Source organism: Leucoraja erinacea, chromosome 35 (assembly GCF_028641065.1).
Source record: "Leucoraja erinacea ecotype New England chromosome 35, Leri_hhj_1, whole genome shotgun sequence".
Taxonomy (NCBI): Eukaryota; Metazoa; Chordata; class Chondrichthyes; order Rajiformes; family Rajidae; genus Leucoraja; species Leucoraja erinaceus.
The window spans coordinates 1,426,326-1,438,996 of record NC_073411.1 but is presented as its reverse complement, the minus strand read 5'-3'; the positions used below and the strand labels follow the sequence as shown (position 1 = coordinate 1,438,996).

The 12,671-nt window shown below is 45.5% G+C and overlaps 1 protein-coding gene across 2 annotated transcripts in view; it reads left to right on the top strand.

Annotated features, from left to right (window-relative positions):
* LOC129713156 (cytosolic purine 5'-nucleotidase-like) overlaps positions 1–12,671 on the top strand; it is a 219,023-nt gene that overhangs the window by 128,721 nt on the left and 77,631 nt on the right. For both annotated transcript variants that reach the window (XM_055661990.1, XM_055661991.1), the window contains one exon: positions 11,930–12,025. In XM_055661990.1, coding sequence (XP_055517965.1) covers positions 11,930–12,025 — 96 coding nt within the window. The remainder of the gene's footprint in view (positions 1–11,929; positions 12,026–12,671) is intronic.

The following is a 12,671-nucleotide window of genomic DNA, read 5'->3' as shown; positions in this document are numbered from 1 at the left end:
CTACAGATGTTAAGCCCACTGACCTACAGTTCCCAGCATTTTCCCTGCAGCCCTTCTTGAATAGAGGCACAACATTTGCCACCCTCCAGTCTTCCGGCACCTCTCCTGTATTTAAGGACGACTCGTAAATTTCAACCAAGGCTCCCGCAATTTCCCCTCTAATTCCCCACAATGTCCTCAGATATATCTGATCATGCCCTGGAGATTTGTCTGTCATCAAACACGACAGTACCTTCAGTACTTCTTCGACATTAACCCTGACTGCTCTCAAGACACTTCCAGTGACTGCTCCAATTTCCTCCGTCCTTCTGTCTTTCTCCTCGGTAAATACAGAGGAGAAATACTCATTGAGGACCTTGCCCATCTCCTGTGGCTCCACACAGAGGTGACCGTTTTGATTCCTGAGAGGTCCCACTCTCTCTCTAATTACCCTTTTTCCCCTTATGTATTTATAAAATCTTTTGGGATTGTCCTTAATGCTACCCACCAAAGCTATCTCCTGGCCCCTTTTTGCCCTTCTGATATCCTTTTTTAGTTTACTCCTTAGTTCCTGAAACTCCTCCAGGGATGCACTTGATCCCAGCTGCCTATACCTGTCCCATGCATCCTTGTTTTTGACTAATGTCTCAATTTCCCTCGCCAGCCAAGCTTCCTTCCATTTGCCTCCTTTGCCCTTCACTCTTACGGGGACGTACACATCCTGTGCTTTCTTCAGTACATTTTTAAAAACATCCCACTTGACCGATGTTCCTTTCCCCTCTAATAACCTGCTCCAGTCAACTTGAGCGAGACCTTCTCTCATACCCTCAAAGTTGGCCTTACCCCAGTTGAGCATTTTAACACGTGGACCCTCTCCGTCCTTATCCATTACTATCTTAAACCTCATCGAACTGTGGTCACTGGTCCCAAAAGACTCCTCCACACATTCATTAACTTGCCCTTCCTATTTTCCCTATACTACATCCAGCGCTGCCCTCTCAACGTGTGGGGGTCTCCACATGCTGTTTAAGAAAACTCTCTTGAATACTTTTGAGTAATTGCACCTAAATCTAAACCCTCCACGCTATGATTTTCCCAGTTTATATTAGGAAAGTTAAAGTCCCCTACTACAACAACCTTATTTGACCTGCAGCTGTCTGCAATCTCCTGGCATATTTGTTCTTCTAATTCCCGTTGACTATTCGCGGGTCTGTAGGAGTACACACGCCCTCACCCCTGTCTCTCCTGACGCTCCTGCACCCCGGAACATTGAGCTGCCAGTCCTGCCCCTCCCTTAAGCCAGTCCTGCCCCTCCCTTAAGCAGGTTTCAGTCTTGATGACAACGTCCCAGCGGCTCGTACCTATCCACGCCTTGAGCACATCTACCTTACCCGTCAGGCCCTTTGAATTAAAATGCAAGCAGTTTAAACCAACCCTCCTTCCTGGAGGGACTTGGCCGTTTTGCCATTTAGAAATGTTCCAGGGTCTCAACCTGAAAGATCGCCTATTCCTTTTCTCTAGAGATGCTGTCTGACCCGCTGAGCTACTCCAGCTTTCTCTGTCTATCTCCATTTTGTGTTTAGACTGGGTTAGTGGGAGATTGTGGGCATTAGCAGGGCGCCTCCCTGGCCATGCCTTTCACTGCTACTTTAATCTCCCACAGCTGAGTCATCCCTCAGATATCTGCGCTGCTCTCATTGTGATCCCCAGTTTGTTCCCAAATGGAATCACTCCACCATTGGCTATATATAGTTCCTTTTGCAATAAGCCATTAGCTCTGAAAATCCCAATGTAAATCAATCCTCCTCTCTATCTTCCTTTGAACCTTTCGGTCACCATTTAAAAGCTACCTCTTTGGCCAAGCTGTTGACCAAACATTTCCCCGGAACCAGTGTCGATTTTTTTGATAACGTTCAAATTCCTTGGGGCATTCCTGCTGGAGTCCCTTTTTGCAATCAACTTTAGCCAGCTCTCTCATGCCTCTGTAGTCTCCTTTACTCCACAGTAAACCCGACACATCCAATTTCATCTTCTCCCTCTCAAACCACAGGTTGAATTTCATCATTTTATATCACTACAGGTCAAATCTAGAATTGCCTTTTCCTTGGCAGGCTCCACAAGTTGCTCTAAGAAGCCATCTCACAGTCCTCACTCCACAAATTCCTTCTCTTGGGATCCAGCACCAACCTGTTTTACCAGTCTACATTATATTGAATTCCCCCATGACCACTATAACTTCCTGATGTCATTTATACCCTACTTCCTGGCTACTGTTTGGAGGTCTGTATATAACTTCCATCAGGGTCTTTTTAACCTTGCAGTTTCTTAGCTCTACCCACTGTGATTCTACATCTTCTGATCGGTATGTCATCCCTTGTAAGGATGGAATTTCATTCCTTGTCGGCAGAGCCACTCCACCCCCTCTGCTCACCTGCCTGTCATTTCCATACGATATGCAATAATAGACAATAGACAATAGGTGCAGGAGTAGGCCATTCTGCCCTTCCTTGGATGTTCAGCTCCCAGCTCTGATCCTCTTTCAGTCCCATCTCCATAATGCCAACAACGTTGTACCTACCAATTTCTAACTGTGCTGTAAGCCCATCCACTATCTTTCATATAGTGTGTGCACTCAAATACAACGCCTTTAGTTAAGTATTCACACCCCGCTTCTCAAATTGGCCCCCATTTTGCCTGACCTTAAACTCTGATCACTTCATAATCTTTCCTACCCTTTAACTTCATCCATCCATTTCCAGTTTGTTGAACCCACCCCCTATTTGCTGAATTGCTGTTCTGGTACCCACCCCCTGCCATTCTCATTTAACCCCTCCCGAGTCACAGCAGCAAACCTTCCTGCAAGGATGTTGGGGCCCCACCAGTTCAGGTGCAAATCATACCTCTTGTACAGGTCACCACTGCCCCACAAGAGACCCCAGTGGTCCAAACATTTGAACCTGTCCCCTGCACAGCCACACATTCATCTCTCCTCTCCTCTTATTGCCACCCTCACTAGCACGTGGCACAGATATTAATACTGAGCCTGGATTTTAACCTTTTGCCTAACCTCCTATATTATGAACAACAAATTCTGGCCGCTCACCCTCCCCCTTGTAAAACGTTTTGCAGCCACTCCGACACGTCCGGGTCCCTGGTACCAGAGAGGCAACAGTCCATCCTGCCACAGAATCTCCCATCTGTCCCACAAACTATCGAGTCTCTTATCACTAAGGCTAGGCTGGCCTTGCCCTACCCCACTGTGCCTTAGAGCCAGGCTCCCTGCCACAGACCTGGCTGCTGTTGCTCTCCCCTTAATGGTCACCCCTCAACAGTATCCAAAGTGTTTTTTTCCCCTGTTTTGCAGGGAAATGGCCACAGATGATTCCTACTCTGGTGGTCACCCACCTACTTGGAAAACCCTAGATTCTGTTCTACTGTAACATTTTATTGTCTCACTTTATGTAAAGAAAAATACATTTCAGTCTTTCACATTTCTGCATCTTTCCTCATCATACTCAATCTTCCAACTTCTTGCCCACTCACTTAATCCCCTTCAGGCCATTTATGTCCGTGGCACAACTGTATAGCCTGTCCATGTTTGCATTATGTGCATGTTGAGTGGATGCCCTTCGTTCAATGTGTAGGTCGGATCATGAATGCTCATGCATTTTTGTTTAGCTTTCCAAAAGTGACCTCAGTAACATACCCATGTCCAGGATGAACCCTTCTCTTATCTCAATCTATAATGGTGCAAACAGTGATCTAAGTGCACATTAAGAGCTTTATGCAAATACTTCAGAGCTTGAGCAACTTTTCTCAGTCAGAGGTCGAGTTCAATGACTTTGTTACTTGGATTTTCTTTAAAGATAACCGTTGGATTATCAATGATTAAATGAAAGTCCAATTGATGAACCACTTTCTGAATCAAACAAGAAATGTGCATGGATCAGGGAAAATGTATCAGGGAAAATGATCGGTATGCATCAGGGAAAATGTTGAGAATATTATTCAAAGAATTTAGCCGGGTCATCAGTGTTTCATGCGAAACCTCTTAAATGTATATTACAGTGCCCTCCATAATGTTTGGGACAAAGAGCCATAATTTATTTATTCGCCTCTGTACTCCACAATTTGAGATTTGCAATAGAAAAAAAATCACTTGTGGTTAAAGTGCACATTTTGTCGGGTTTTAATAAAGACCATTATTATGCAGTTTGGTTTCACCATGTAGAAATTACAGCAGTGTTTATACATAGCCCTCCCATTTCTGGCCACCATAATGTTTGGGACACAGCACTGCCATGTAAATGAAAGTAGTCATGTTTAGTATTTTGTTGCATATCCTTGGGCAGTACCTTCTCTCCACCATAATGTCCACGAGACCTTTTTCCAGAACTGTGGTTGCTCTTTTAACTACTTCTTGGCAAACTGAGACCTGGCCATCCTATTTTTGCGGCTAACCAGTGGTTTGCATCTTGCAGTATTTCTGTTCATGAAGTCTTCTGCAGACAGTGGTCATTGACAAATCCACACCTGACTCCTGAAGAGTGTTTCTGATCTGTCAGACAGCTGTTTGTGGATTGTTCTTTATTATAGAGAGAATTCTTCTGTCATCAGCTGTGGAGGTCTTCCTTGGTCTGCCAGTCCATTTGCGATTAGTAAGCTCACCAGTGCTCTCTTTCTCCTTAATGATGTTCCAAACTGTTGATTTTGGTAAGCCTAAGGTTTGGCTGATGTCTCTAACAGTTTTATTCTTGTTTCTCAGTCTCATAATGGCTTGTTTATGTAAGCATGCACGTACAACAGGCAGTGAACAAAGCGAATGGCATGTTGGCCTTTATAACAAGAGGAGTTAAGTATAGGAGCAAAGAGGTTCTTCTGCAGTTGTTCAGGGCCCTAGTGAGACCACACCTGGAGTATTGTGTGCAGTTTTGGTCCCCTATTATGAGGAAGGACATTCTTGCTATTGAGGGAGTGCAGCCTAGGTTTACAAGGTTAATTAACGGATGGCGGGACAGTCATATGCTGAGAGAATGGAGCAGCTGGGCTTGTACACTCTGGAGTTTAGAAGGATGAGCGGCGATCTTATTGAAACATATAAGATTGTTAAGGGTTTGGACACGCTAGAGGCAGGAAACATGTTCCCGATGTTGGGGGAGTCCACAACCAGGGGCCACGGTTTAAGAATAAGGGATAAGCCATTTAGAACGGAGATGAGGAAACACTTTTTCTCACAGAGTTGTGAGTGTGGAATTCTCTACCTCAGAGGGTGGTGGAGGCCGGTTCCCTGGATACTTTCAAGAGAGAGCTAGATAGGGCTCTTAAAGATTCTGGGGATATGGGGAGAAGGTAGGAACGGGTTAATGATTGGGGATGATCAGCCATGATCACATTTAATGGCTCGAAGGGCCGAATGGCCTACTCCTGCAATATTGTCTATTGTCTATTGTCTATTTGACTTTCATTGGCACAACTTTGGTCCTGTTTATAAACTGCAATAAAAGTTTCTAAAAGTGATGGAAAGACTGGAGGAAGGACTAGGTGCTGAGAACTCTCGTATACCTGCATTAAGGAGGGAATTAAAAACACCTGAGCAATTACAAACACCTGTGAAGCCATGTGTCCCAAACATTATTGTGCCCTGAGCTGGGGGGGTGAGGTATAAACACAGCTGTAATTTCTACATGGTGAAACCAAAATAGATAATAAATATATAATAAAATCTCAAATTGTGGAGTACAGAGGCAAATAAATAAATGATGGGTCTTTGTCCCAAGCATTATGGAGGGGACTGTACATTGTCACACTGTGAACCGCTAGTCAAAATTGCTTCTCTGAATTTAGAATAATTATTTTAAATAGCTCTTTGGCAAAGGTAGGTTTTGTTACCTGGAGCATGTCCGCTTCTCTGTTTCTGACAACTCGTGAATGAGGAGGCCAATAATTGGCGGGGGTGGTGTGAGGGTGGGTGGGGGGGGAGAGGGATGGCTGGCATCATTGTGGGTCAGTGTTCTTTTGTCAGCTATAAAAAGGGAGACTCGACCTCACACAAAGATGTATCATTAGCATTAATATCCAACATAGAAAACTGCATACAATTGCCAGGAAGATCATTAAAGACCCCTCCCACCCCAACCATGGACTGTTTGCCCTCCTCCCATCAGGGAGGCGGTACAGGAGCCTCAGGTCTCGTACCAGTAGGATGAGGAACAGCTTCTACAATAATACCATCACATTGCTGAACTCGGAGTCCCGCCGATAGACTTCTCCAGTCTCTCCGTCCAGCCGGGGGGGGATGGATAGACAGGACTGCCATTTCCGCAGAGGGCAGGCGGGGGTGAGTGATGAGGAAGAGAGAGACGGGGCCAGGGCCTCCACTGGGCCTCCACTGAAACCCCCACTCGCAGCCACTGCCGGTGGTGGGGGATATGGTAGACAAGTTACTGTGAGGAGGGGAGAGTGGAGTTTGTGAGTGAGGTGGGACAGGAAGGCCGTGGCATTGACTGACAGGAGAAGAGACCAATCTGCGCGGCGCTGACTGAAAGACTCTGCGCATGCGCGGTTTTTAAGATTTTTAAACCTCGGTAACTTTATCAATATACCTCCGATCGGAACAAAACTTGTTGCACTCATAGCACAGGACGGTAATTAACCTGGCAAAAAATCGTAGCACTATCGTGCACCCGTTTTTGCATAAGCAGAAAAACCCCGCAAACCGGAAGAGCATAAGATCAGAGTTTTAGAGATAGATAGATACAGACAGATAGACAGATAGATGGATAACGGATAGGGCTGGTCTACAAATAAAGTTTTGAATTGGGGCAAGGCCAACTTGGATGGTATTAGACATAAATTTGCAAAGTTGATTGGAGTAGGTTTGTGGGCAAAGGGGCATCCGGAATGTGGGGTGCTTCTAAAGGTGATGGTGAGAGTTCAAAGCATAGTCCTGTTAACGTGAAGGCTTGGCAGGTGGGCGTAAAGAAGCCGATGAGGAGAGAAATTGAGGCTCTGGTCAGGAATACAAAGGAGGCATGGGCAGGTATCGGCAGCTGGGGTCAAGTGTATCCGCGAAGGAGTTTAGGGGAATTAGGACTATGCGTAAGAAGAAAACCAGGAGGGCAAAAAGGCCGCAAGAGATAGCTCTAGCAGATAAGTTTAAGGAGAGTCAAAGATTTATGCACATTTTGGGAAAGAGAGTAGTTAGAGAGAGAGTAGGGCCCCTCAGAAACCAGTATCAATTTAGTTTATTGTCACGTGTCCGAGGTACTGTGATAATCTTTTGTTGCGTGCTATCCAGTCAGCAGAAAGACAATACATGATTACAATCAAGCCATGTACTGTGTATAGATATATGATATTGGAATAACGTGTAGTGACAGGTAAAGGCAGCAAAGTCCAATCAAAGATCTTCCAAGGGTCACCAATGAGGTAGATAGTAGTTCAGGGCTGCTCTCTGGTTGTGGTAGGATGATTCTGTTGCCTGATAACAGCTGGGAAGATATTGTCCCACATTCTGGAGTAGTGTGTTTTCACACTTCTATACTTTGTGCCTGATGGGAGAGGGGAGAAGAGGGAGTGTCCAGGGTGTGACTAATCCTTGATTATGCTGCTGGCCTTGGCAGCATGAGATATAAATGGAGTAAATGGAAGGGAGGTTGGTTTGTGTGATGGTCTGGGCTAATTTCCACCATTCGCTGCAATTCCTTGTGGTCTTGGATGGAGCTGTTCCCAAACCAACCTGTGATGCATCCTGTTAACATGCTTTCTATGGTGCATCTGTAGAAGTTGGTGAGAGTTGTAGGGGGACATGCTGAGCGTCCTAAGCCTTCAAGGGAAGTAGAAGCATTGGTGTGCTTTCTTGGTCGTTGCTTGTGGTCTTCTTAAAGCGGGTGGGTAGCTCAGAACGGAATAGGGAGAGATTAAATGTCCGCTAATAATCCGGCTAGCTGGTCCACACAGCTACTAAGGACACGGCCAGGAACTCTGTCTGGTTCAGTTGCTTTTTGTGGGTTTACCTTCAGGAAGGCCGATCTACCCTGTGCAACATTCACCCTAGGTAGAGGCACACATGAGTCTGTGGGGCCAAGTGTCTCCCCTCTTTTGGCCTGCTCAATGCAAGGATAGAAAGCATTCAGTTCATCGGGTAGGGTCATACTATCACCAATGATATTGCCTGAACCTGTTTTGCAGCCAGTTATATTATTCAGGCCTTGCCACGGGGCGGGAAATTGCAACCTTCACATGGTCTGCCCTGTTTCGACAAATGCAATCAACCCGGCGTGCACAATCAAATAAGATCAACCAGAACAAGTTGCCCTACAACTTTAGGCTGTGCACACCATACGTAAGAAGAAGAACAAGAAGACCTTGCACATTCTCTGTATGTACGAGTGATTACACTGGGACTCAAGTTTGTCCAGTATTACCTCTTGGCATCCGTGATGGCAATCGGAGATCATTGCGGGCCTTGATGTACCGCTCCGGATTGTTTGACTTGTATGAAGCAGACCTGGCCTTAACCTGTGAATGTACCTCGCGGCTCATCCACGGTTTCCATCATCATCCATGATTGACTTTGTCGGCATGCAATCTTCCACTGATCATCTTGCTGATAAAAGTCAGTCACGCCAGTGGCGTACTCATTCAGGTTCGCTGCGGAATCCCTGAATATGGACCAGTCCACTAACTCAAAGCAGTCGCGTAAGCTGTCATCCGTGTCCGTTGACCAGCATTTCACAACTCTCTGCACTGGAACGTCCTGCTTGAATACTTGTTTGTTGGCAGGGAGTGGAGGCACAGCAAGGTGACCAGAATACACGGAATGTGGTTGAGGGACAAAGTGGTAGTGAGATGATGTGAGATGAACCAAAGCGTTCATCTCTGTGAGGAGCCGCACTCGATGAACAAGATCCTCAATGAGTATTTCCCCTCTGTTTTTACCTTGGAGAAAGACATGAAGATTGAGAAACTTGGGACAGTTAGTGTGGATGTCTTGAGGGCAGTCCATGTTGCAGTCGAGGAGGTCCTGCACATCCTATGGCACATGAAGCCACTTTCCCATAAATCTCCCAAACCTGATCAAATATATTGGAGGACACTGTGGGAAGTTGGAGAAGAAATTGCAGGAGCCCTGGCTGAGATAAATGAATCATCATTTGACATAAATGAGGTGCCGGAAAACTACAAGGTGGTTAATGTTGTGCTTGAGAGAGGATTCTGAGGGATAAGATAGACTCGATAGTATAGATTTGTATAGACAGAAGCTAGCAGGGATAGTCAATATGATTTTGTACTTGGGAGATCATGTCTCGTGAATTTGATTGAGTTTTTTTTAAAAGAGTAACCAAGAAGGTTGATGAGGGAATGCTATGGGCGTTGTCTACATGGACTTCAGTGAGGCCTTTGATAAGGTTTCACATGGTGCTCTGGAAGGTTAGATTGCAGATCATCCAGGGAGAGCTAGTTGCCTGGATGCAGAAATATCTTCATGGAAGGAAGCAGAGGGTGGAAGGTTGTTTTCTGACTGGAGTTCTCTGACTAGTAGTGTGCCTCAGAGATTGGTGCTGAGGCCATTGCTCTTTATTGGTTATATCAACGATGTAGAAGAGAATGTAAAAGGCATGATTAGTAAGTTTGCAGCTGAGACCAATGTTAGTTGGTGGTATCATGAAGAGGGTTATCAAGAATTACTGCATGAGCTTGATCAGCTGGTCAAGTGGCCTGAAGAATGGCTAATGGAGTTCAATGCTGATCATTGTGAGGTGTTTCATTTTGAAAAGTCAAACCAGGGAAGTCTTCACAGTGAATGGTAGGCCCCTGGGGAAAGTTGTAGAGAAGAGGGATTTAGGAGTACAGATGCACATATTCTGAAAGTGGCAGCACAGGTAGATTGGGTAGCAAAGAAGGCTTTTGTTTCATTGGCCTTCATTGTTCACGATATTGAGTGTAAAAGTTGGGACATACTAGCAGTGGTACAAAACATTGGTAAGGCTGCATTTGGAGTACCTGTATTGTGTTCCGTTTTGGTTACCTTGCTGAAAAGAACGCAGTGATGATGCCAGGACTGAAGGGCTTGAGAGATTGGACAAGCTAGGAATTGATACCTTGGAGCGCAGGATAGTGTACTAGACCAAGCGCTCCCCCAACACAATATTCCACCACTCACCCATACACGAGGCGATGTTCAGCGAAAATGGCGATCCCGGCCCGGCAAGCCTCCCCCAACTCCGCAGGTGCGGCTGACGGGGCCGGCAAGTGGGAGCGCAGTTAACGATAAAAATAAAATAATTTTTTATTAAGGGAATAACTTGGAATTTACTTTGTCAAATGGAACAAAACTTGCTACTGCACACCACAGGCGAATGGTGAGTAAGGTGCCCCTAAAATTGAAGTGCTATCGTGTACCGTTTTGGCTGTATTTCGGGAACATATATATACAAACAAATATATATACATACAAGATGAGAGTATGTATCTTGTATCCACTAGACCAAGTGGGACCCGTTGGGTCCCTGACACACGGAAGGGGTGGTCTCCAAACGCAATATTCCACCACTCATCCATCGTCCCAAACTGCGCAGGCACGGCTGACAGGTTCCCGTTGTGACGCCAGAGATCCCCGTTGTGACGCAAGTCACAGCAACCCTCCCCAACTGTGCCTCGCCATCCCTCTTCCAACCCCTATCCTCCTCCATTCCTCCTTCATCCCCAATACTCCCACCCCCTCTTCACCCTCCCTGTTCTCTCCCCTCTCCTCCTCCCCTCCTCCACTTCCTCACTCACCTCTCCCTCCCTCTTTCCCCTACCCTCAATCACTCCCTCCATTACCCCTCTCCCCTCCCTACCCCCCTCCTCTCCATCTATCTCCCTGCTCCCCCACTCCTCACCTCTCCCCTATCCCACTCCCCCACTAAAGACAATGTTTAAATAACATTTCTCCTCCTCCCCTCCCTCACTCCCTCCCTCTCCTTACAACAATGTAACAAATCTCTCATTGCACTGGGTGAAACAGTTTATGTAAATGAGATCCCATTGTGACGTCACGCTGCTAACTGCCAGTGGAACGCAGGTGAGGGGCAGTTTGTGTAAATTAGATCTTATTGTGATATCATAGCTGCTAACTGCCAGGGCAGATGAAGGATTTCTTTCAAAGTGGGGTTTTGTAAAATTAAAAATGTGAATAACTTGTAAAATATAACACAAATCTGAATAAAACTTGATACACAAGACCACAGGACAATAGTGAGTAAGGTGGTCCAAAATTTGTAGCTCTATCCTGGAGCGTCTTGGCATAATTCAGGGCATAAATCACAGACATACACACGCACACCCACTCACAAACAAACAAGATGAGAGTTTTAGTAATATATAGATATAGATAGATAAAATCATGAGGGGAATTAATAGGCTGAACGCATCGAGTCTTTTATCCAGGGTAGGGGAATCAAGAACCAGAGGACATAGGTTTAAGGTGAGAGGGGAAAGATTTAATAGAAACCTGAGGGGCTACCTTTTCACTCAGAGGGTGGCGGATATATGGAATGAGGAAGTAATTGAGGCAGATACAATAACAACAGTTAGAAGACACTAGCTTAGATGGGGCATCATTGAACTGAATGGCTTCAAGTGTTTCCGTGCTGTATGACTATGATTAAATAATGAGGATGGAAGAAACTGCAGATGCTGAAATCTTGCGTAGACTATAAAGTACTGGAGTAACTCAGCAGGTCAGGCAGCATGTCTGGAGGACATGGATAGGCAATGTTTGAGGTCGTGACCCCTCTTCAAATCAAATAACAAGAGATGTGGAAACTAAAATGATGAGAGGGAGTGATCTCACCATTCTCCCCGCCTTATTAATTGTTGCCTATAGTGGAAATGAATTGCCAGCTTTTGCCAGTAGATTTTGTGCATTTGTGTTAAAAATCAACATTTTAACCATATTTTGCAGAGGACTTGTGTTTGATACGCTACTTGGGAACCTTCTGAAAGTGGACTCTAATGGAAACATCTTAGTGTGTGCTCACGGATTCAGTTTCCTCAAGGGGTAAGTCAGTTTTCTAACGCACCTCCTGGTGAAAGTAGTTCTGCTTGTGCTGCTTCACATGTCCATTGTGCCATTCCACTTTATGTGAAGCATAGAAGCAAGCTTTTTACTATTCACCCATTGTGGAAAGATTATCTAATGCAACAGCAACAGCTTCCTGGGGTTTGCTCTACGAGAGATTGAGCAGAAGAAGCCTGTATTCTCCATAGTTTAGAACAATTTAACATACAACATTTATGCTGGGTTCACCATGCTGGATGTTATGTCCAGAAGCATGGTCAGCCTCTCAGAATTTGGACTGAGAGGAGGAGACATTTCTCCATGCAGAGTATAGGTGAATCTTTGGGATTGTGTAGCCGAGAGGGGAGTTGGGACTGGGTCATTGTGGGTGCTTGAAGAGGAGGTGGATCAGGGAGTTGAGGACTATGGGAACTGGCACAGATGAGGTGAAGCATGGGGCAGATCAGCCATGATTGTATTGAATGGTGTATGAAGAGTGGGTAGTCTACTCCTGCTCTGATTTACGAGTTTAGAGATGCAGCATGGAAATAGGCTCTTCAGCCCACCGGGTCCGCACTGACCATTGATCACCCATTCACACTTGTTCAATGTTATCCCACTCCCTAGACATGAGGGGCCATGTGAC